Source organism: Pipistrellus hanaki (genome assembly GCF_964339955.1).
Source record: "Pipistrellus hanaki genome assembly, chromosome: 5".
In the NCBI taxonomy this organism is placed as follows: Eukaryota; Metazoa; Chordata; class Mammalia; order Chiroptera; family Vespertilionidae; genus Pipistrellus; species Pipistrellus hanaki.
In genome coordinates, this window is record NC_140507.1 from 5,366,379 (window position 1) to 5,391,573 (window position 25,195).

Below are 25,195 nucleotides of genomic sequence, written 5' to 3' on the forward strand. Positions count from 1 at the left end.
CTCCCCACGCACTCCCCTGTCCTGTGTCAGCGAGGGGCTTTGACCCCTTGGACTGGGCAGGCAGTGGTGGGAGGATTGGTGACTTCACTTCTGACCCCCTGCCCCCAAATTCCTTGTCCTGCTCCAGCTGTTCCCATGAGTGTGGTTCAGTGGAGGGAGAGGTGGAGCAGGACTGCGGGTTTCTATTTCTAGCTCCCAGTAGACTGGATGAGGGAGCCTTGAGTGGGCTTTGAGACAAAGCAGGGTGGGGGGTAGGGTGGGTGGGAGGAGCAGGGGGGGGGCGGAGGTGGCAGACTTCCTGGTGGGGGTAAAGTGATGTGATGTACGTAGCTGGAGAAACTTGGCGGGGGGGGGGGCGGGGGAGGGGGGAATGAACTGGCCTGGGGCGGTTAGATGATGAGGCTTGTTGATGGAGGTGCTTCTGGAGGGGGCGGGTGTGGGGTAGGCCCCAGAGCAGCAGGCAGCTCAGGAAGGCTACAGGTGTTGTGCCTTGGGATCCAGACCCAATTTTTTAACAGGGGGGGGGGTCAGGGGAAGGGCTCCTATTGGGTGTGGTCACTTCCTCATCTTACCTCTGGATGCACCGTTCAATCAGCTCTTAGCTCTGAAAGCTTCCTGCTGCCTAGCCCCACCCTCAGAGAGTCTACGTCAATTGGCCTGCATGGGGGGGGGAGGGGGGCAGCAGGTGTTAGCACTTTTCACGCCCCAGGTGATGGTGATGTGCAGCCATAGCGTACGGCCTCACCCAGTGGTCAGCAAACTGATGAGTCAACAGAGCCAAATATCAACAGTACAGCTATTGAAATTTCTCTTGAGAGTTAAATTTTTTTAAACTTAAACTTCTTCTAACGCCGCTTCTTCAAAATAGACTCGCCCAGGCCGTGGTATTTTGTAAAAGAGCCACACTCAAGGGGCCAAAGAGCTGCCTGTGGCTCGAGAGCCGCGGTTTGCCGACCACTGGCCTAGATCTTCCTGATGCAGGTCCAGATCTTCCACAGCAGAGGGTCTTGGGAGTGGGGGCGAGCTTGTTGGAAGGGAGGCCCTGAGAAGAGTTTCCTCTTCACGATGATGCATTTGCATGTGGCCCCAGTATTTACATCTGAACTGGATGTTTGCTTGGGACCTAGTAAGTCCTAATAATGAGGCGCCAGTGAGTGGACTGGCCTCTGCTTTTCACAACTCACCTCTCCTGCCCAAAGGACTCAGGGAAGACATGACGATTAAGAGTGTAAGAAATAATTCTGTTTATTGGTTAGAAGATGGTATAAAATTACAGCAATTTGCAGGCTTTCTGGAAGGGACATGCAGTGCTGGGCTGTAGCAGGAGATGGAGTGGAGACATGGACCGCTGGGCATCGGCTCCCTTCCGGGCTGTTAAGGGATGGGTCCTACCAGCACAGGTGCCAGAGAGAGAGAATTACCGGTCCTTGCCTCCAGGAACAGAAGGGATGGGCAGTTTGGGTCGTCAGACAATGCCATGCTCACCAACTCAGTCCTGCCCTATGCAGGCCAGGGGCTGGCTCTCCCACGCTAGTCACGGTAGATTCACATCATTCCGAAGAACGCTCGCTCTTCCCACCAAAGGAAGGGAAACAGGCACATTGGTGTGGGAGGCCATCAGAGGGTGGAGGGCATTCGGCTCAGGTCATCTTGCTTCCAGACACACCGAGGTCTGCTGCACTGCAAGCAGAGGGCTGAGGCGCGCAGGCAGACACGTGTGCACTACTGTCTAAGCTCAGGCAGAGGGGCCTTCCCCGGGGCGGCGGTGTGAGGAGATGAGCATGCTTCCAATTTCATCTTGTCTCTCTCAGGAGGAGGGAGGAGGAAGAGCCGGCCATCAGAGACCAGGCCACGGGGCGCTGGGCTCCACAGAAAGTCTTCGGCAGAGAGTTCAGCAGGTGTTTCTGTCCCAGAGTCAGTGTGACGTCAGGAGGGCAGGTCAAGGTGTTAGGGTGGTGGTTTGGGACAGTGTCTCTGAGAGCCGGATGGCTGTGTCCGTGGTTACATGACGTTTTGGAACAGCTGGAGGGACCTCATGATGTTGTCATCCTGGGGAGGGGGGAGGGGAGGGAATGGTTAGCATTCCTGAGGAGCTCCGTACCTGGGGATCCAGCCTCTGGCACGGGTTTCCTGGGTGAAAAGACCCTGATAAGTGTTAAGGCAGAAATAGAGTGTCGGGGACTAGCTATAGTTATAAGAAACATTAACCACGATGGCCTCGTTCTGATTAAAGAAAGGACATTCTAATCTGGCTGGGAGTTGCACAGCCTCAGGACCTAGGAGTCAACTTTGGAATGAGACCCATTTTCATTCAGGAACTGCCCAATATCATGGAAAGATGACAACCTTGTTGCCTAGTGGAGTCCCGCCGCAGCCCTCACTGCCCACTTCCCCACGCCTGTTATTCCTGAACTCAGGCTTAGGAATTACATGTGATCTTTGTCCTATCCAATATCAGCACTGGCTTATGGGTGTTTGCAGAGCAGCTTTTTTGTGGATGACCTGCCCCTCTCAGGCTGCCTGGCTCAGCCCGCTTGGCCGAGACCAACCGCAGATCATTCCGGGGTGTGGCGATGGTTGGAATCTGACCTGCTGCCGCTGGGATCAGTGGCTCTGACTCGAGGGGTCACAGTTTGTCATCCTCTCCCTCCCGCAGGTCGCCAAGCCCCGGCTTTCCTTCCCCGGCTTTCCTTCCCCGATTTAGGGACGTGGCCTGAGATCTCTCCTCACCTCCTGACAGGATTCGAGAAATTCATCTAACGTCACGATCCCGTCTTTATTTTTGTCCATTTTCTGAAAGACACGAGAGGAAGCGCTTTACAGAACCTGGCATTCTGCATTCCAAACGGTGCCCTTTATGGACCAACGTTGCCCCGAGGAGGAGGGTGGTTTTTCACTGGCCAGAGAACCCCACCGGGCCCTGCCTGGTGAGAGCACTTGACCCCAAGAGCATCCTCAAAATAAAAAGACATGCCCCAGATTCTCATCACTTCATCAGCGGACCCGCCTGCTGACACCCACCGTGTCTCCCGAGATGCTTCCAGCCCGGACATGAGAGCTGCTACTTCTGTCACTGTCACTGTCACTGTCACTGTCACTGTCACTGTCACTCTGTGGCCCTGAGTGAGTCCCTAAGCCTCTGCGAGCCTGCATTTCCCATGTGCAAAGTGAGAGGATTCGACTAGCACTGTGGTTGGCAAACTGTGGCTCGCGAGCCACATGGTGCGGCTCTTTGGCCCCTTGAGCGTGGCTCTTCCACAAAATACCACGCGTGGGCGCGCACATAGAGTGCGATGGAAACTTTGTGGCCCATGCACAGAAGTTGGTTTTCGGCCCCCAAAAGAAATTTTAATTGTTGTGCTATTGATATTTGGCTCTGTTGACTAATGAGTTTGCCGACCGCTGGGCTAGCGGGAGCTCTGGCGTTCTCTGATATTCCATCACCAGGTGCATTTTTCACTAAAATGCCTCTGGACCTGGCCCCCTTCTACTCACGGATTAACAAGGATGAAGTCTCCCGCCTCAAGACCTCACAATCCACCCACCACAGTTCCCTGGATACCAGGGCTTCCCACCTGCACCCACGGGCTTAATGACGTCTTCCCTGTGGTCTCGGGTCCCTCAAATCTCATGGAACTTAGAGGGTGCACTATATATACCACGTGTACTTCCCCTATTCTTCTGTAGTGTCTACTCGCCTGCTTCAGAGGTCATTCATTCCCGGAGAGCCGTCCCTTTTCATTCTTTCTGTCTCCTACAGAGTGTGGGACGCGGGTGGACACCAGCCACTGCTCCGACGGGGCGGGCTGACTGGCCTCAGGTGAGTTGGAGCTCCCGCCCAGGTGCGCACACTCACCTGGAAGAAGACGTCCACGTGCTGCCTGGGGGTGTCCTCCTTGAGCACGGGATACGTGTATTTGCCCATCATGTCGTAGATGGCCTTGACGATGTCCATCATCTCCTGCACAGGGACATGGGGGCACAGTGCGGAAACCGTGAGGCCAAGCTCTTCTTAGGTGACGGTGTGGGACTCCTTACCCCCCTTAGGGATGAGAGTGATGACAAGGACCTTCTTTAGCTGGCGAGAGGGCATTGGGACGCAGACTAGCGGGGCACCTCCTCGGTCTTTGGGAGTGGGGATCTATTTGACAGTGGGAAATTCTCTTTGCCTCCAGAAGCTCTTGGGTAGTTACCTTTTCTTGAGCGTTCCCCTCCGTGAGGGCTAATGTTGGGGTTGGGGTGGACCTGTTTCTGTACCCGTCAGCCCACACTCCATTTCCGGAAGACCCTCTCCCCACTCTTTAATTCCTGGGTGGCTGGATTGGTACCCGGTGACCTGTCCCTGTGGCCACAAGTGACACTGACCACAGCTGGCTGCAGCCAAGGTAGACAGCTGACTGCAGCTGAGCTACTCAGGATAGAGTTCTATACAGGCTGCTTTATAAAGTGACTCTTCCAATGCAGTGCACCATACACACTTTCCATCTTGTCACTCTTGCGTGGTGATGTTAGCTGGCCACCTGGATTTCCATTGTATGTGCTGGCTGGAATTCAGGTAACACTTTTGCTGTAGGGGATATTAGAGTTTTCACATTGCTGGGGTTGTTTACCCATTTATCTTCAGCATCTGGAACACCTAGGAAGCCCTCAAATGTGTGTCGGGCAAAGACATGACCAAATGAATGAGGAATAAAACACTGGAGAGAGCCCTGCAGGGCTGAGGTGAGGATTGGCTCTTAGGAAGTGGATGTTATGGAGGCTACATCCAAGCTTCAACCAAGATGCTGGGCACAAAAGGTGCCCAAGTGTTTTGAGGAGGACGTGGGGAATTTCACTGACTAGACAAAGAATGGACTCTGAGGCTCCAGACACGTCCAACAGTGAAGGTTCAGACCAACTCTTTAGAAATGGCTGCACCCAGTCTCACCCCCTCCTGCGGGCTTATTGCAAAATAGGTTGTGGCCCATAGGATCCAGATGTGGTCTCCCCTTTGCCCCAAATCTCCCTTTTTTCTTCAAGGAGGTAACAGCAAGAATGATTCCAACTCTTGGCTTTCACTGTGGCTGTTAACCTGTTCAAATCCAAGTTCCCCTGGGAAGAGGAACTCTATTCTGAAACCACATATACCCACTGAGAAGTCCACGTTGAATGTGTGTGAGCCAGTGAAGATGAATGCATCTATTGGGCCCTTTCGTAGCGCCTGGGAAAGGAGCAGCCTAGGGCAATGGGGAGGGCAAAGGTGAACTCCTTCATTTTGCCAGACACCAGCTCTGTTCGCCCAAAGCAGATCCCTCCTCACGGGGACAACCTCCTCATCGTGACTGGGCTGTTTCCTGTCTCATGAGATGCCATCCTGTGGCCCCTGATGCCCCTGGCCTCAGCCCACTCACCTCTTTGTTGATGTAGCCATCCTTATTGATGTCATACAAGTTAAAAGTCCACCTTAGCTTCTCATGGACGGTTCCTCTCAATAGGATCGACAGAGCGGTCACAAAGTCCTGAGAAGGGGAAGAGGCATGAGTGACAGTAACACCAAGCCGTCGGCTGGGGTGAAGCTCTGACTGTGGGTCTGACTCTGTGACTGATGTGACACAATCGTGTCTCCCATGGTCTCTGTCCCAGGAAGGATATGGCCACGCTCAGTGAACAGCAGCGCCCCCCCCCCCTTTTTTTCCCCTCCCTGCCCCACTATTGAGGGAGGAGCCCCCCTGAGGAGGAATGGAGCTTTGTGCATGCGGATACCTCCAGACACAGGTAACAGCCTCCCTGGTACTGTCTGCTCCCACTGCTGTGGTCATTGTGTGGGTGGTGGCATAGTCCAGTGCAGTGGTCGGCAAACTCATAAGTCAACAGTTCAGCAAACCGAGGCTCGTGAGCCACATGTGGCTCGCAAGCCGCAGTTTGCCGACCACTGGTCTAGTGGCTAAGAGAGTGGACTCTGGGAACATCCCACTTGAGTTCCAATCCCTCCTTTGTGTGTGACCTTGCGAAAGGCACACGACCTCTCTTTGCCTTACTTCCCTCTTCTGCAACTGGCAATACACAATAGCTCCCTGCTCTGGGGTTGTCGTGAGGGTTCAGGGAACTGCCACACGTGAAGCACGTGGCACAGAGCTTGTGTGTGCTCACTGTGTGCACGGGGGCTGCCAGGCTGTCACCATTGGTCCCTCCAGGCCCCGAGCTCCGGAGGGAGGGCGGGTGTGGCTTCTCTCTCTCTCTCCAGGAAATGCTTGCTAAATGGATGAAGGTGTTTTGTCTTCACGCAGGGCATCTGGTGAGCCAGCCCTTCCCCCAGCACCCCGTGAATGCAGAAGCAGAGGAGCCGGGGACCCGGGGAGTCCCCGAGACACACGCACCTCGAACTTCACGGAGCCGGTCTGGGTGGTGTCGAAGGCGTGGAAGAGGTAATGGGCGTACGTGGTGGCATCTGCGAGGCGGAGAAGGAGAGGCAGGTGAGGGAGCAGCGCCGAGAGCGGGCTGAGGGCACTTAGGGCAGCGAGAAAGAGAGGAGGGTGATGCCGGGGGGGGGGGGGGGGGGGTGCAAAGGAGGCACTGTGGAGTGGCACACCCCCGGGTGTGAACCGGGACCCGCCTGGCTCTCCTGGGGCTCAGGTGCGAAGTCTCGTGAGAGTCGAGACAGCCCCCTGCCCCTGTACCGAGGCACCCCCAGAGAAAGACCCCCTGATTGGCTGTGTGGTTCTTTTTTTAAAAAAATATATTTTTGTTGATTTCAAAGAGGAAGGGAGAGGGATAGAGAGATAGAAACATCAATGATGAGAAAGAATCATTGATTGGCTGCCTCCTGCACGCCCCTCACTGGGGATCAAGCCCGCAACCCAGGCATGTGGCCTTGGCCAGAATCACACCTGGGACCCTGCAGTCCACAGGCTGACACTCCATGCACTGAGCCACACCGGCTAGGGCCTGTGCGGTTCTTGGTGGACGAATGACAGTGACTGGATGGAGACGCTCTTCTGCGGGCGGTGCTCCCCGGCTGTGTGGTCCCGAGCGAGGCGTAGCCTCCCTGGGCCACATCGGGAGGAGCACCTGCTGCCTAGGGCTGTGCTGGGCCTTAGAGGTGGCCCTGCTGCCCCCTCCCCTCCCGGAGAGGGGCCCCCTTTAGGGCTCTTTCCTGTTGACACTTTTGAGAGTTCCACATCGTGTGAGGGAAGCATCTTGCTCTGAGTTCTCCCTGTTGCTGAGAAGGCGGGTACCAGGGCCATGAACTTGGAGAAAGGAAGGCTGTTTCTCAGAAAGGGAGCTGGGCCCAGCTGGCGTGGCTCAGTGGTGGAGCATCGACCTATGAACCAGGAGGTCACGGTTCAATTCCTGGTCCGGGCACATGCCAGGTTGCAGGCTTGATCCCCAGTGGAGGGCATGCAGGAAGCAGCAGATCAATGATATTCTCTCTCATCATTGATGTTTCTATCTCTCTCTGCCTCTCTGAAATCAATAAAAGAAAAAAAGAAAAGGGAGCCAGGCAGAGTCTTTGCCAAGGTCGGACTCACCTCCGTGAGGGAAGAACTGTGCGTAGATCTGCTTGAATGTCTCTTCGTTGACCACACCGCTCGGGCACTCCTGCCGGGAGGACACAGTCAGCGGGGGTGTCTGAGGGCTGCCCTCAGGGCAGTGGGCTGGGCCAGCCTTGGGGTCTGGGGCTCCTTATGATCTCTAGGTCACAAGGGGCAGAGAGGGGCCGGGAGGGGGGGCAGCCCCACCTCAGGACCGAAGCCACTCTGCAAAATGATGAGAAGAATGGGGCTGGGAGGAGGAAGAGTGTGGACTTGGATGAGAAGGACCTGGGCTTGGTTCCTGGCTCAGCCCCTTCTAAGCTTTGTGACCTTGAGTCGGCCTCTGACCCTCAGTGTTCTTAGCTGTGAAATGGGCCCCACAGGATCTTCCCAACAAGACTATCATGAGGTTCAATAATGAAGTAAGCGGTAAGTGAACACGCTGGCTTTCAGGCTTCCGTATCAGTGTCCATCAGCTTGGTTAGCAGCTGGCCTAACCCCCTTGTTTCTGAGGCTCCAGCCACACAGAGTGAACGGGTTATGCTCAGGCTGGAACCCATCCCCGCCCGGAGTCCTCCTTCCTAGCCAGGCGGCCTTGCCTCATGTCCCCTTCATAGAACTGACCTTCCTCCCTTTGTAGCCACTCCCCCGGGAGAGCTCCGGACAGGCCCCGGGGCATCTGGGAGAGCTCACTCAGCCCAGGGGACCTGGCGAGGGCTCCGGGGCAGAGGCTCTGGGAGCAGGGCTCTGGGGGGGGGGGGGGGGGGGTGTCTTACGTTTTTGAAGCCTCGATACAGGACTTGCAGCTCCCTCTTGGTGAAGTTCGTCTGGGCCTCCAGCTGCTCCAGGCCCTCAGGCCTGTGGCAGACCATGGTCATCTCCAGCTCATCCTCAATTTTATCTGGAACCAGAGGAGACGGCGTTGGGATGCTGCCTGGGGATCACCATCAGACCAGTCAGGGCTGTCTCAAGGGTCGTGGTCTGGGACACAGGGTCGCAGGCCGGGACCACCCCGCGGAGGACCTTCCTGCCTGGAGCCCTGCCAGTCCCTGCCTGTCTCGCCACCCGTCCACCCTCTCTAGGTCAGACACCAGGTGAGGAGCTCGGGGCTGGAGAGAAACACGTTCCCAGTGAGGCTGAGAGTGGAGCCCGCAGGAAAACATTTCTCTTTCTTCTGAAATAACTTCTTTGCATATCCAATGTGCTGCTCACTGAACATCTAAATATTCTAGACACAGGTAAGGGGGCAGATTGATCCGCACCCTCCAAACAGCAAAGGGAAAGAAGACTATCAAAAAGGTATAGATCAGCCCTAACTGGTTTGGCTCAGTAGACAGAGCGTCAGCCTATGGACTGAAGGGTCCCAGGTTCGATTCTGGTCAAGGGCATGGACCTTGGTTGCAGGCACATTCCCAGTAGGGGGTGTGCAGGAGGCAGCTGACAGATGTTTCTCTCTCATCGATATTTCTAACTCTCTATCCCTTTCCCTTCCTTTATGTAAAAAAAATCAATAAAACATATATATAAAAAAGCATATATTAGCCTGGCGTGGCTCAGTGGTTGAGTGTTGACCTATGAACCAGGAGGCCATGCTTCATTCCTGGTCAGGGCCAGGCCCAGGTTAATGGCTGGATTCCCAGTGTGGGGCGCGCAGGAGGCAGCTGATCGATGGTTCTCTCTCATCATTGATGTTTCTATCTCTCTCCTTCCCCCTTCCTCTATGAAATCAATTAAAAATAATATATAAAAGCATGGAGTAAACTCTCACCATTTGGGACAATGAGAGAAAGGCTAGCACGATCTAGCAAAAAGTTCAAATGATAGCATGAATATAAATTTAAAAATAGGAATGTGTTTCACAGTATCATTTTGTAATATTTCCTAGCTAGCCTGACATATGGGAACAGGACTGAAAAGGGAGCTACTTTACATAAATGAAAGCTTCTAACGCATCGGAGGGCTCTCAAAACCGCTGTTGTAAGTGGCAGCTTAACCACAATGCCATCTCATCTTGCACGAGTGATGGAAATGGTGTCCGTCAATTAAAGCGAGAACTCTGCCCGCCTCCTCCTGAAGGATCACAAAACCCAAGCAGGCGGAACTTTCACCGTCTTACCATCCCCGCGGGGGGAGTGAGTGTTCTCCTCCGGGCCCTGCCACAACGCTTTCTGTGAATTGACTCCAATCAGGAATCAATTACCATCTAACCTTTCCTGCCCACTGTTGTCAGCAGACGTTACCAAATCCATATATCGAACTGCAATGGCTGCACATCTGGGCTGGCGAGAATGGTGGCGAGGTGGGCAGGCTGCAGGGAACGGACACCGGCCTTGTCACATCCCGCGGCCTCAGGGGGTGAGGAGGGCGAGAGAGAACCAGTGGGCGGTGCGTTACTCTGGCTCTGGGGCATCGCTCTAGTCAGCGTCTGCCTCTTTGCACCACTTTTCCTTTTGGTGCTTTGATTTCAAGAGGAGTTTGAATCTTGCACCTTCCCCCAAAGGAATGGGCGTTTGGCTGGGTCGTCAAGGGAGAGGCCGAGGAATTGGGTGACAATTCCTTGTCCTCATCTTCCTTATGGGCTGGGCAATACATATCAGCTTATCCTGCTTGGGAGCAGGACAGGTTAATCAACATAAATAAGATCGTCTGTTCAGACAACAGCCAATTTCCTGGTAACTCTTACAGAGCCTTTAATTGTCATTATGTCTGTAGCTAACAAGAGGCAATTACAAACAAACAACCCCCCCCCCCCCATGAATCTAATTCAAAATGCTCCTATTTTCTTTACCTCATTTTAAAATACAAATCAAATTGTTGCATTAAATTGCCTGGCACTAGATTCAATTGCAATTTTATCTAAAACTGTACAGAGAGCCATGGCTGGTGTTGCTCAGTGGTTTGGAGTGTCCTCCTATAAGGTTTGATTCCTGGTCAGGGCTCATGCCCCGGTTGCGGGCTTGTTCCCCAGCAGGGGATGCAGGAGGCAGCCGATCGATGGATGGATCTCTACTCTCTCTCTTTCTCTCTCCATTCCCCTGTCTCTAAAAATCAATTATGAAACGCACAGATATTTAGCATTGAAAAGAGGTAAAAGTTATGTTAAAATGTAAGGAGGATACTAATGTATGTTTGGGAGAAATGGTGTGTTTTTGAAGGTGTCTAGTACACTTCTCCCCGTTTATCTTACCTAAAAGCTTAAAAGCTATTCTCACAAGATTGTCTTCTTTGTATCGAGCTCCTGAAGGAATTCCTCCCGAGTCAGAGAACTCTCTTTGCAGGAGTCCTGAGAGAGTCTGATTCAGAAACTGCACTTGCTTGCCATCCCCTTTATTAAAAATGCACTAAGTAATTATTGAAATATCAACTATGAAACCCATTAAGGTAGAACTGGCCTTTATTAACAAATGGTTAGTTGGCTGTCTGGGCAGCGGGACCCATTCCCATATGAAACGGGCTGTGTAACACCTGAATATTCGGGTAGCGGCTGCCTGCAGAGCTTTTGTTTTGTTTTCCTTCCCTGCCACCCTCTCCTGGTCAGGCTGAGTGACAGCTGTCATGGAAGGAAATCCATGTCTCTGGACTCGAGATGCTGGGGTGCAACCTGCACACGGGCATGCGAGGCTCTCGGTTTTCTTACTGTTAATTAGTAAGAACTCGAGTCTACACAGCAGTCCAGCCCGCATACACCTGCACAGAAGTCTGTGCGTGACATGCGAATGGGAACGACTAATGTGCCTGCACTTGCGGCCCCTTTGGAGGGGGAGGCATTCCCGGGTCTCACTCCAGCTCTCTCCTCCCTTTCCTCGGGCGCCTCCTGACGGGTCCGCTGCGGAAGCTTGGGAAGGGGCCTCAGCGGTGTGTGCGCCCCTCCTGCAGGCCCCTGGGAGGCCCTGGGTGGAGGAAGGGGAAACAGCACTGCTAGGCGGGGAGCCTGTGTGATGGTTTCTTCGGAGGTTCGTTCAGAGTCTCCGAGGACAAACGTCGCTTGTTGTTATTATTTTTGTCATTAAAAACAACGATGAGCAAGTTCCCAAGTCAGACTGAGCTTGGATGGTAGAAAATTAACACAGAGACTTCAAACTATGATGGCTACACAACAACAACGAGTTAGAAAAACCTTCTGTTTGTCGAGTGCTGTTCATTTGTAAAATGTTTTCATGCCCGCAAGTGACTGAGCCCTGTGTGAGGTGGGGAGTGGGGACCATCACCCTCTCTGTGGGAATATCAGGGAGCCGGCTGTCCTAACACATGAGGAGTTCGCTAAGGAGGAGCATCTTCAAAGCGATGCGCCATCTCTCACTGGGGGTGGTGGAAACGGGATTGAACAACCAACTGCAGAGGACGCAGGAGGAGAGGCTGGAGGAGATGATGCAGAGAAGTGGGCCTTCCATTTTGGGGGTCACAGCTCTTCTGAGTGCGGGAGGAAAGCTTCGGACCCTCAGAAGAGAGAATGCACTGCCTCGGTGAGTTCCCGTATCTACTGTGCATAAATAGCCCAGGTGAAGGGCTGGCACAGGGGATCTCTTCCCTGCTCTGCCATGAAATGGCTTCTCCTGAACCCCAGGTCTGCTGTCACAGACAGCTGGTGGCAGACCTGGGCCCAGCGTCCCGCCGGCCAGGCCTCTGGTACAGATCTCACTTCCACGTGCCCCTGTAGCGGCTTCTGCTGCCTTTAGCACAAAAGGCAAATGGGCTTGTGGCCAGCCTTACCGTGGGTCTGCCCCCAGCAAGCTCTGGCCTGTGTACATGTCAGACCCTTAGACCATGAGGAACAGGAGGTCTTCTCCCTGGTGAGGCGCCTTCTCTCTCAGGCCCATGACCATGGCCATGGCCATGACCATCTCCTTCTGCCTGGACTGAAAAATAGTTTCTCCATCCTGCGGCCTCCGGGCCTGACTTCGTACCCACCCATGCAGTGTTGAGGTTAGACAATGGTGTCTCTTGGCATGAACACAGCCCAAAGATGGGTCTTGTTTGGCATCTATCTATCTATCTATCTATATCATGTGCTTTATTTTTGGGGGGGAACGAATTGCCAAGATTTAAAGATGAGGGGCTTCTGGTTTTCCTTGGGAAATGGGATTATCTGAAGATTCGGTCTCAAGTTGTCACAAGGCCATCCTTTACTGGAGCTGAGCAGTGGCTGTCCCCTCCAGGGCTCCCTCTGTCCCTTCTGGTTCACTTATGCCCCGCTATGCCGCCTTCCTGGGCCCGGAGGCATTTCAGAAAGCTTCCTAACTTTCCCCTACCTCTCCCCACTCCGTCTACCGAACCTGCTCTCTCCCTCACTGTTTGCTTAACACGTTCCGCTTTGTTTCACAAAGGGATTGAAGCAATTATATGAAATACATATAACACAATAAGAAGAGGTAAAGTAATAAGGGAAACAGCCTCAGAAAACGTGGATTCGATTAGGAGGTCAAGACCACAGGGACAGAGAGAACACGGAAATCCAGGTCATTTGTTCTCCGCAGTTACTACTCTGGCGCCACAAATTGGCGCTGAGCTCTTGTGTATGCTTTATTGCCCAGGAGAGGAAAGCATATCCGATGCTCCGGGAGCAGAGCCTCCCTTGTAACTTGTCTCTAACAGGACGTTTCCCACGGTGTCCGTGCAGGTGGGGTTTGTGAATACGGGGCACAGAGAGTTGTTGAGCGAGAAGACTCAGGACAAAATCTGAATACTCGGTTACACGGCTCTTCCTTTGAAAGTAACATGACCAAGGAGTCAAGTTAGTTTAAACTTTTTTTTTTTTTTACCTCTCTGATACTGGTAATACCACCAGGCGATGTCTAGGAAAAAGTAAGAAAACATTTTACCAAATCCATTCATCACAAAAACAAAACACACTCTTATTTTCCAGGGAGAGTCGGCTCTGAGGGAGTCCAGGTCACCGTCCAGCTCGACCTGGGCGAAGAGGTGGTGCAGGGGAGCTGGGCTGACCTCTCCCTGACCTTTCCCCACAACAGGCAAGAGCAATGGGTCAGCTTGCAGTGCCCACGGCTCCCAGCAGGGGGCTCACTGAGCATGCCGCAGCCATGCAGCCATGCAGCCAGAAGAGAGATGGGATGGCATGGGCAGAGGATGCACGGATGTGGATGGGCATTGGAAATACCTGCGCGTTTGCTCCAAGAGTGGCTCAGAGATGCCCTCCACCATGGAGGCCCCATTGCCTCTCTGGTGATTTGAAGCCGATTCTTTAACCACCATCAATGAAGCAACCACTATACATACAGGGTGGGGCAAAAGTAGGTTTTCAGTTGCCCCACCCTCTAGATCAGCAAACGAAATAACTCCGTCCCCTGCTCTCATGGAGTGTACAGTCTACAGCTCCCGTCCCTTCTCAGGCTGATAAGGAACAAAGATGCAGGAAAGGGAATGGGCCCTTTAAAAACCCAATGAGCACATTAGGACATGTGAGCAGAGTGGAGGCGGGTTCCCCGTGATGCTGAGCATAAAACAAGATGAAACATCAGCCCTAGAAAATCCTCATGGCAGCGTGGAGTGGGGCCCCCGGTCCCAGAGTGTGGGATAAAAGGGCTCTATTGGCTGCTCCACCCCCCCCCCCCCCCCACACACACACACACACACGGGGAGTCTATTTGGGAACCAGCCTGGTTTTCCCAGTAGGCAATGACTTGAACTTCCTCTTGTCCTTCTGGTACCCGGAACAGGAGTGTGGAAGGCAGCCCGGTCACCGCCCTAAGTGTGTGGTAACCACCCCCACCTGCCACCCCAACAGGAGGGGCTTCCTTTCCTGCCGCCTCACCAAGCGGGGCTGTGGGTGGGCCTCTGGGGGTAAGCGGTTCTGCTCTTGTCTGCCGACCTGAATTTCCCAGGAGAGACTTATTTTGCTGGCTTTAGTTGCCCTCTCTTCTCACTCGGAATAAGTAGCGCTTGTATTTATTTATTGTTTCCTACCACACTTTCTTTTGAGAGCAGTTTTAGGTTTACAGAGAATGGGCAGAGTTCCCACACATCCCAGCTTCACAGAGTCCCCTGTTATTAACATCTTGCTTCGGTCAGACATATTTGCTACACCTGACGAAACAAGATCAGTGGATTATTTTTACCTGAGGTCCATAGTTTACATCAGCGTTCACTCTTCCCACGGTACAGTTCTATGGGCCTTGACAAAAGTGTAATGCCCTGTGTCCTGCAGAACAGATTCACTGCCCTAAAAACGTGTCAGTAGCATTTCCATGTGGGTTGGCCTTCTCTGGCACGCCAGGGAGAGGGATGGACACCCTGTCTGATCATACGGAGTTCTCAGGAACTGGTACGCACCTAGACCAGGGATTACCGACTCAGACGTAGGATGTGGGCACCACCTGCAGCAGTCTGGGGAAATAAACGTTGGGCAGTGCTATGGAGACACTCAGGAACCGAGGGGCCAAAGCCTGGAGGGGCCACAGAGCAATGGGCCTGACTGCCCGGGCTGCTTCTTCCATTGGGTATTTGCTAATTATTAGCGGATGGGTCAAGAGAAACTAGACCAAAGCCATAAGGTTGCAGAGCCAAACAGGGTTTTCTGCTGGCTCACCAAGGCAAAGGGAAAACCTCCAATACAAGAGAGCAATCTCCCAGGAAAAGCCAGACCCTAACTAGGTACTGCTGGCAAGCATAAGGGCACCGGAAAGGTCAAAGTGAAAGGATGGGAAGGGATACAGGATGCAAACCAAATCCGAAAAAGCCTGTGTGGCTGCTGTAACACCGGACATCAGAGGCTTTTGGCAAGATGCTTTGCTAGAGAGGAAGAGAGAGCTTTCGGAAGATGTAACGATTCTAAATTAGTGTGCACTAATAGCGCAGCTTCAAAATACACGTAAGGGCTGACAAAACTAAAATGAGAAATAGCAAATTCACAACCGTACGTGGAGACTTAAAAGCACCTCTCCAATAATGGAAAAAACAAACAAACAAAATCAGTAAGAGACAAGAGCTATGAACAATGCAGTTAACAAACTTGGCCTCATTGACACACGTAGGGCTCATCACAGGATGCCACGCGTCCTTTACACACGCACATAGAACATGTACTGAAACGGACCCTTCCCGGGTCAGAAAGCCAACCTCAACAAAGTGCAAAGCATTGCTCAGGTGCTTTCTGTCCAGAGCGGAATTAAGCAAGAAATCAAGAGCAAGAAGAGCCCTGGCTAGTGTGGCTCAGTTGGCGGAGCATCCTCTCCTGCACCAGAAGGCTGAGGTGCCATTCCCAGACAGCACACATCTCAGGGTGTGTGTTTGAATCCCCCATTGGGGTGTGCAGGAGGCAACCAATCAATGCTTCCCTCTCACATCGATGCTTCTCTCTTTCTCCATCTCCCTTCTCCTCTCTCTAAAATCAATAAACATATATTCAAAAAAAGAAAGAACAACAGGAAAACGAGGAAATCTCAGAATGCTTGGAAATCAAGCAGCATGGTTCGAATTCCTAAGTTACCCATGTATCCAAAAAGAAAGCTCATGGCAATTAGAATGTGTTTTGAACTGGATGGTAATGAAAATAGGGCCTGCCGAAACGGGGATGCTACGGAAACTCTGGAAAGGAGTTTAAACTCTGGAAAAATTGGAAGGGAGTTTAAAAGGTCATGTGATTCTTGAGCTACAAATAACTTAGTGAGCATGTGCATGCAGCTGAATATTGTGCTTCCTGGTGACACCACGCTCCTAGTGTCTCCACTGGTTCCTTTTCAGTGTTGCAAAAGCCTTGTTGCTTACACTGGAGACGGCATTAGTGATAGCAAGTTGGGATCTGAACTGTCACCTTTGCTCTCCCCTTGAAGGTGGCTGATTGGCCCTAACTGGTTTGGTTCAGTGGATAGAGCGTCCGCCTGCAGACTGAAAGGTCCCAGGTTCGATTCTGGTCAAGGGCATGTACCTTGGGTTGCGGGCACATCCCCAGTAGGGGCTGTGCAGGAAGCAGCTGATGGATGTTTCTTTCTCATAGATATTTCTAACTCTCTACCCCTCTCCCTTCCTCTCTGTAAAAAAAATCAATAAAGTATATATATATTTTTAAAAAGATGGATGATTGGTTTGTTCTGGAAGTGCTTAGCGCCATCTTTCTGATGCCCTTATATAAATGGGGGTGGAGACTCTTATTGGTGCCTGTGTGGAGCAGAGACGGAAAGGAGTTCCGTTTGGTCTGGAAGGGTAACCTGGAGGCGGAGACTCCCACGGCCCACACAGCACAATGGCTCCTCAGCTCTGAACGTTATAGACTAACAACTGGTCCCCGGAGTGCTGACCGAGCCTTGATAAAGTGTTCCAGACTTTTTTTTTGTCTTCTTGGTTCAATAAAACTCAACTTATTTTTGCTCCAAGCGTTTGTTCTCTTTATCTTGAAACCTACCTGCCTCTTCTAAGCAAAATTAAATTTATACATTCCTCGTTCATTCACACCTCCGTCCTCAAAATGCTCAAAAAAAAAAAAAAAAAAGTCTTACAAAAAAAATAAAATAAATCTGTGAGTACTGCTACTCCCCTCAGATGGGGGTTTTCAAGGTCAAATGACTTGAAAATTTTCATACACAGTGATTTTCAGTCCTTTGTTCTCCCCCCGTGAGGGTATGTGGGGAGGGATGTTGGATGCACCTTGCCACTTCTTGGGAGGGTAGTGACGGAAATATAATTAAATTATTAAAAGTCCCCAAAGTCACTATCGAGATTGTGACAGTAATCATAGTTCAGCTGGCTGTGCCACAGAGTAACAGTCACACGTTTTCACCAAGACTGAGAGCACAGAGACACTTCTGGTGAAGAAGTGAGGCATGCAAACGCCAGGGCCTGCAGAGAGGAGGAGGAGGAGGAGGAGAAGGAGGAAGAGGAGGAGGAGGAGGAGGAGGAAGAGGAGGAGGAGGAAGGCCACTACACGAGGGACCCTCACCTCCAACGCAACGCTTTAGTCCAGTGAAGACCCTGGCCAGACTGCAAAGCAGAAATGTCAGGTTCACGGTACCATCTCCCACGGGCAGAAATCTCTAGGCCACGTTTCAGGGGATGTGGCTCTTTGTCTGGATGACACTTCTGAGGATTTACTGAGGCAGCTCTGGCAGGGGCCCCAGCTCCAGGGGGCAATTAGTCAAACGAGGCCCAGATCCTGCCACCACAGCATCCAGGCCGCACTGGGGACACCTCCTGCCGTTTCTCCTTTGGTCTCAGCTGGACGCGGTCCTGAAGTTCCAGCACACACCAGTTAATGAGCACGGTCGCTGAGTTGGGGACAGAGGGCATGTGGGTCTGGGATTCAGTACTCATGTACCCTTGGATTGAGGGCCTATGTGGGAGAGTGCAGAAAGCACGGTGATAATTTCACAACCGATCTAATCATCTCACTGTCCCTAGGAGAGAGATGGTTATTAGACTAATCGTGCCCTCCTTCAATCTAAATGAGGTATGTCAAGTGCTCTAGGCACATAGTAGGTACTCCAAAAAAACGTTAGGACACACACCATGACTATGATTTTCAAGGGTCATTCTCCACAGTAGAATCCAATATTCACATCCGTTATCTAGTTTTTAGGTCAAGATTATGCCTATTCTGATGGACCAAGGTAATGAGATGTGCCTCTCTTTACTACAGGAAGGTTTTCTCGTTCTGGGGTTCACTCTGTCAGAGTCACCCAGCTGCCAGTTCAGCTGGACATGAAGTGACTTATGTGAGCATTGCCAGTCTCTATTGACTGCAGCGGACACGAGCAAACACAAGACCCTGGATGACAGGGCACCGAGCACCTCGGTCTGCAGGTGCCATGGAACAGCTCAGAGCACCGTGGGTGGGGGAACACCAGAAATACCAGGTCACGTGGGCGTAACCACGTGCGGTCACCACGAACGGTCCTGCCTCTTGTTCCCGAGTTACTGCATGGCTCCGGTCCCAAGTTGTTTGCAGCTAAAGTATGACATTATTTAGTGTCCTTAATAACCCGCAGCCAGCGTGTGGATGGCTTCGGTCCGTTTCTCAGCTGGAGAAGGAAGCTGAACATCACCCCCAACCGGCGCCCAGCAGTCCAGCGCCAGGCCTGCAGCCGGTCGGCGGGAGAGCGGGTGTCTGGGAAGCAGGGAGGGGGTGGCGAGGTGTCATCTCCCGGACCGCCCGGCAGCCTCTTAACTGTGCGCTGAATAAATGAAGCCGGGGCAGACACACCTTGAATTATTAATGAAGTTATTCAGCCCTGATTGCTTCCTTCTTTTGGGGAAAGGTTACTCCCTCCAATGCCTCTGATGAGGCTACACAATACATCACAATTGGGCCTATTTTATGTGCGGCTTTATGGTGATAATAGTTCTGTCTCATTTAGAAGCAAATCAGACATTATGAACTTCGTGATTTATTAATGGATTGATTTCTATAAATGTCAGCGCCGCTCACAGCCAGTCAGAGAGCCCGGGAGCAATCAGGGAAGGGCCAATAAAAATGGAAAATGAAACCATCATTAAAAAGAAAAAAAAAGGGGGGGTGTGTGGAATACTGCCTACTTAAAAGGCCTGCCGCCTCTTGGAATTGTTTCAAGGCCCAGATCATTACACAAAGGCATGCTCCACCCCCGAGGAGGCAGCCTGCGCGGGCTGTCTGGGGAGGCTCTGTCTGCGGCTGTCCGCTCTGTTTGGTCGGAAATAAACAAGAGGTGGGAGCGGGACCTGGAGGAAGCCTGGGGCCCCAGCCCAGACACCCCGCTCTGGAGCAAGCAGGAGGACCAGGGTGCCCCTCCATCCATTTGCCCCTCTACAAACCACCACCTCCCCGCTGAGGCATCTGCTGGACAAAGGCCCGGACTCCCCAGGGGGCACTGAAGGGGCCACTCTGGGGCCCAGGTTACCTTTCTCACACAGTCCCCACAACCGCCCCGCGCGGGTTTTCTGTGCAGCCACGGCCTGCTGGTGTCTGGACCCCTGTCTCTGCCAGAGCGTGGGATCCGCTGACCCCAACCCCGGCCGCTCCCTAAACCTGGCTTCGGAGCCATCTCCACTGGCAGCTCTCACAGAATGCCACGCGGAAAGCGCTCTTTCTGTCCAAACTCCAGAAGCGCTTACCATCTTCAATAATCACCGGCAGATACCCCATCTGTCTTTGGGGGTTGGGCCTTTCATTTACCGGAGTGGGGTGGTGGGGTGGGGTGGGTGGTGGGGGTGGGGTGGGTAGGGTGAGGAGACGGTGCCTTATTCCTGTTGGTTGGTTTTTATTTTTGATATGTCGCGCCCTCCCCACCACGTGATGTTCAGTGTCCACTTTGCACTTAGTAGGTGCTTAGTAAGTGCTCACTGTTTGCTAAGAGTGTGCAGAGCTATGAGGAGCTAATTAGGAAATACATTAAGAGCCTCTAGCAGCAGCCCAGAGGTTATCTGGAAAGTATTTGGCTAATTAGCGGCTGATTCCGTCACTGGACAGCTTAGTTCAGAAATCCTAGTCTGGCAGCCCTCAGGGAACAGCTGTTGTCTCATTTATTTTAACTGTGAATTTTGTCAACGTTTATTTCACATAAATGATGATTTTTAGCTTCTTTTTAGAATCTGAAGCTGTACAGGCTGGCATTATCACACGGCAGCAGCTGGTTGGAGCTGGGGAGCAGTGGCTCCCTTTAGACAGGCACGTGCTCTCTAGTAAACCGCAGTCCCCACTACTCCCTATTGCCTCTCCACTTGAATACCCATGGACAGTTGTTATCCATTATCACTAACCTATATGACCCACTAAGTCTGCAATCCCTATTTAACAGCCCTCTCTCCCATCCCACACCTTGGTTTTCCCCGGTGACATTCATATGTCCTATAACTGACAGTGTGACAGGATTTCATGCTTTGGATCCTGGGCAACATGGAGGAAAATGGGCGTCCTGTGATTAGAGAGGGCCTCTACCCATTCGGGCTGTGCCAGATGTTTGCTTCTGTGCTGCTGACATCACACGTTAAGAATGGGATAGACCAGTGGTTGGCAAACTGCGGCTCAAGAGCCACATGCGGCTCTTTGGCCCTTTGAGTGTGGCTCTTCCACAAAATACCACGGCCTGGGCGAGTCTATTTTGAAGAAGTGGCGTTAGAAGAAGTTTAAGTTTAAAAAATTTGGCTCTCAAAAGAAATTTCAATCGTTGTACTGTTGATACTTGGCACTGTTGACTAATGAGTTTGCCGACCACTGGGCTAGACTGTTTTATTAGAAGAGATGGAATCAGAGGTCTCATGAGCAATCCCTGAGGTCCCAAACTCAGCGAACAGAAGAGCAAAGACTAACCTCATCCTCTGATTGACAGTCAGATGCTTTCTGAATCGGGGATCGCCCTGTGGGTCCCTCAGGGACCCGCTCACGTGTCTTTGTGGTTCTCTGTCCAAGCAAGGTCGGGACCAGCTTCCTCTGCCTACGCTTTTCACGTTTTCAGTGCCTGAAAATTTGCAGGCCCAGTCTCAGGTGGCAGGAAGGGAGACGCCCAATAGTTTTCGGGGTCCCTGCCTCCCCTGCCTCACGCTGCCTGCTGCCCATTTAGCATCCCCAATTTTGTTTCCCCTTTCTGAGCACGAAAGCAACCTTCACCAGGTAACCAAGCTATAGACGTCAGAGCCCACGGATTACAGAGAGGAGCTTTTATCCTGCCCTCTGACATCACAGACGCAGCTGAGTAGTCCTAGGTTGCTGCACACCGGGTTCCTGGCAGGGCAGGATCAAACTCATGTCAGTCCCTCTGCCAGTTCAGAGTTGTTCTCACAATGCCATTCACTCACTCAACGAACAATTGCCGAGTAGCTATGAAGTGCCAGGGACTCCTCTAGGCCCTGGGCGGTGGAGAGCAGGGGTCGGAAGTGGTGCTGTGTGCTGTGGGTGAGAATAAAGCAAGTTTCAGCGCCAGAGAGACGCGGTCACTGGAGGCACTATTGACACAAGGGGGCCAGGGGCGGTGCCCGCCGCTTAAGGACTGGAGGCCTGCCTGCATGGCGTCAAGAGTACCAGAGGCTGGCCCTAGCCGGTTTGGCTCAGTGGCTAGAGCGTTGGCCTGTGGACTCAAGGGTCCCAGGTTCGATTCCTGTCAAGGGCATGAACATTAGTTGTGGGCACATCCCCAGTAGGGCATGTGCAGGAGGCAGCTGATCAATGTTTCTCTCTCACCGATGTATCTAACTTTTTCTACCTCTCCTGTATTCTCTGTAAAAATCAATTAAAAAAAAAAATACAGAGGCTGGAGAAAGTGTCCTAGGAAGAGTTTTTCTAGCGAATCAGGAACTTCTCCCTTTATTCTTATTTTAGTTGGCTCTGCAGGGAGAACTAGGCCCTGGTAGTCATAATTAAACGGGAGAAATTAAATATGTAAAATAAGTGTGATAATTAGCAGAATCTAGGAAGGTAAGAAGCAGTGGGACTAGGATTAGGGATGTGAAATGTAACCCTAAATACATTTCAAATTATTCCTCAGAAATATTCCTAGATGAGGAGAAAAGCATGTTTGGTAAAGAAATATCTGTCTATCTATCTATCTATCCATCCATCCATCTATCTACCTATTTATCTATTTATCAATCTACCCCTAGAATATCATACATAAAAATCTTAGCAGTGATTATCTATGAGAGTTCAGATTTTGAATGGCTGTTACGTTCTTTTTTTTTTTTTTTTTTTTTTTTTTTTTTTTTTTTAATATGGAACGCTTTATGAATTTTCGTGTCATCCATGTGCAGGGGCCATGCTAGTCTTCTCTGCATCATTCCCATGTTAGTACATGTGCTGCTAAAGCGAGCACACCTTCTTTTGAGACTTAAATGAGCTGACGAGTGGAGTGGAGGTATAATGGCATGCAGTATCCGCTGAATAGATGCCAACAGCCCCCACCTAACTTGTCCCGAACCAGGGAAGAGGAGGAAGAAAGAAAGACACAGCTGGTGAGGGGAGATCAGTTGATGCTCTCCATTCTGGAAGAGGCATTTCTGAGACACTGGGGGCGCGTGTGTGTGTGTGTGTGTGTGTGTGTGTGTCCCATTGACCAGAACAGCAGCTGACATTTCAGAAGCATCTCCCAGGTACCATGCCTGCATCTAGAGTTTCATGTGCATTATCTCCCATAATTCTCCCTGTGAGCTCCACACGCTGCCATCCTCTTAAAGACAGAGGACCTGAGACTCACAGGGGTAAGGTGACCTGCCCAAGTCTGCACAGTTAGACTCGGCGGACCTAGGACTCGAATCCAGGTCTGCGTGATGACACAACCGGTGTTCTTAACAGCACATCACGTGTGTGCGCTTTCTAACCACATCGAACTGGGTGGAAATTCCATCTTTGCCACTTGGATGCGATCCTACCCATGTGTCCTGGTCCTGTGAGGACCAAGTGTGACGAGGCATGCGAGACCTGTGCCTGGCACCCCGCTGTGCTGGTGCGTGCTGTCCCATGCTCCCTCGTTCGGGTCCCCAGGGGGACACTTCCGTGGCACCTGGGCCTTCTGAGGAAGTGTCCCAGAGCCCCGCTGCTGAAAAAGCATTTTTTTTTTTCTTCTGTAGCTGTGCAGCGAGGTCTTTAATATTTAATTAGGGAGACCTTCCGCTCGGAGAGAGGGCAGGACTTGTTATTAAATCCCGCTGCTTGGGCTCCCTCACTTGCCCGTGGGATTATTCATTCATTTCCAGTCACACAATTTAATATTGCAACGGCTAATGGGGAGATGTTGATAATTTGTAAAGCTGGTTGGTCCTGAGGCCATTGCAGGCAGCTCTGGGCCTGGGCCTGACGGGGGGCTCAGGCAGGTTTCCGGGAGGAGAGGGCTCCAGAGCACCTCCTTCTCATTATCGGCAAACTCCCCCGGTGCCCCCGAGGTGCCAGTGGGGAGGAGGGCAAACATCTCTGAGGCCTCTGAGATGCCAGTGGGGCGACAGGAGGATCGGAAGGACACTCAGGGCCCAGTCACAGCCTCTAGGAGCCGGGACCCTGGGACACCTGGGCACATTAGAGGGTTTGTGTGTTAAACCTGCGCCCAGGGTTGGTGTTGGTCAGGCACAGGAAGGATGGGAATGGCTGTCCTGGATAAAGCAGTTTACACTCACAGGTCCCTGAAAACAGGCAGCACCCATGCCGTGCAGGGCCACGCAGAGAAGCACTGGGGCTGGTCAGGAGGCGGGGGGTTGGGAGGGAACATGGCCCACAGCTGCTATTGGGGATTTCCCGGGAAGGAACGGGTGAGGCGGCTCAGGTGTGCTGAGTAAGCTTAGGATGGGAAAGTTGGAGGAATTTTGGCAGCCTCTGAGCTGGGGGAGGGGCTGCCTAGTTGTCCAGTACCCAGCCCTGGGGTGACTTAGAGCAGAGGGGACGGTGGGCTGGTGGGTGTGAGTTAGGTAAAGGAGACAGCTGGGGGAGGGGCCGGATTGCTGGTTTGCCTATGGAAGGCACACTGGCAGGGGAGTCACTGGATAGTCCCAGCAACAGCGGCTCTGGGAGGGGCCGTCTCTCCAGGATCAAGGCCCCAAATGAGGGAGAGTCAAGAATACTGAAAATAAGAAAATACAGTTTGGTTCTGCAGTCAGACAGATGTGGGGCCAAAATGCCTCCTCACTGGGGTGTTGGGCATGACCATCTCTGGGATCAATCAGCACCTTCCACCCCCCCCCAATGTTCCCTCCCCCTTCCCCCCTCCCCCCTCCCACCACTACAGGTCTACAGCAAAGCTCTGGCCTGTGGGCTCAGCCCTCCCAGCGGGTTCTCTGCAGGAACAGGCAGAAGGGCCTCTGTCAAACAGCCACCCAGAAGGCACAGCACCATTGAGTGCCTAGTACATGCCAGGCACAGGGGCGGCAGTGGGACTGCGATGGTGAGCAAGGACGATGTGGTTCTTATCCCCAGGGAAGTCGCAGTTTGGTGTGAGAGAGACTTCACCTAAGAACCACACACACACACACACACACACACACATACACACACACACACACATTGTCACTGTAAGGCGCGCTGCAAGGGGGCGCTATTGGGTGCTACAGGAGGGAGTGGCAGGGGGCTCGGTGTAGTGTGGGCCTTCAGGGAAGGCTTCCTCAGGGAGTGATGGTGGCCTGAGATCTGAAGGGGTGGGAGCTTACTAGCCGGGAAGTGTGTGTGTGTGTGTGTGTGTGTGTGTGTGTGTGTGTGAGAGACATTCTCAGTGGGAGGGAAGATGAGATGAAGCTTCGCAGGACCCTCCTGCGCAGAGACTCTGGGGAAGGAGAAAACGGGTTCAAAGGAAGCACATCTGAGTGTGCCCTGGCTTTAAAGCCTCTGGCGGCTCCCCGCTGCCTGCGAGAGAAAGGCCACGCTCCGTAATGAGGCCGGCCGGGCCTTTCATGGTCCGCGCCCTGCCTAGCTTTCAGGTTTAGATATCGTGGCCTCTCTCCCACCCACTGTCCCGCTGCTGCCTACGCTCTTTCTCCCCAGGGATTGCTGTCCCGCCAACACGACTTCCTGGATGAGGCTTCCATGCCTTTGTCCTGCCTCTACTCGCTGCCTGATTCCCTTCCCGGGCCTCCTTCAGATTGATCCCCTTGCACGGCACACCTCCAGGGGGCACTGTTTAGACAACAGCTGGGCTTGTGCTGCCCCCATAAACCGTCACCTCGAGGGCCACTTCCTCAGACACGGACGCTCTCCTGTCCGCCCAGGCAGCATGGGCACAGGGTATGGTCCACACAGAAAGGCTTCTCTGTCCCCTGACAGGGGCTCCTCGAAGCTGTGGCAAGTTCAGTCA

The 25,195-nt window shown here is 52.5% G+C and overlaps 1 protein-coding gene across 5 annotated transcripts in view; it reads right to left on the reverse strand.

Moving 5' to 3' along the window:
- Nucleotides 1–1,227: 1,227 nt before the first annotated feature.
- Nucleotides 1,228–25,195, reverse strand: part of KCNIP1 (potassium voltage-gated channel interacting protein 1) — a 235,381-nt gene continuing 211,413 nt past the window's right edge. For 3 of the 5 annotated variants that reach the window (XM_084884021.1, XM_084884022.1, XM_084884023.1), the window contains 8 exons: nt 13,271–13,303; nt 8,288–8,412; nt 7,509–7,578; nt 6,357–6,427; nt 5,391–5,498; nt 3,857–3,961; nt 2,731–2,793; nt 1,228–2,049 (listed from right to left, as the gene is read on the reverse strand). In XM_084884021.1, the coding sequence (XP_084740147.1) occupies nt 2,002–2,049; nt 2,731–2,793; nt 3,857–3,961; nt 5,391–5,498; nt 6,357–6,427; nt 7,509–7,578; nt 8,288–8,412; nt 13,271–13,303 (623 nt within the window). In that variant the 3' untranslated portion in view covers nt 1,228–2,001. The remainder of the gene's footprint in view (nt 2,050–2,730; nt 2,794–3,856; nt 3,962–5,390; nt 5,499–6,356; nt 6,428–7,508; nt 7,579–8,287; nt 8,413–13,270; nt 13,304–25,195) is intronic. The other 2 variants (XM_084884024.1, XM_084884025.1) reach the window with 1 other exon arrangement.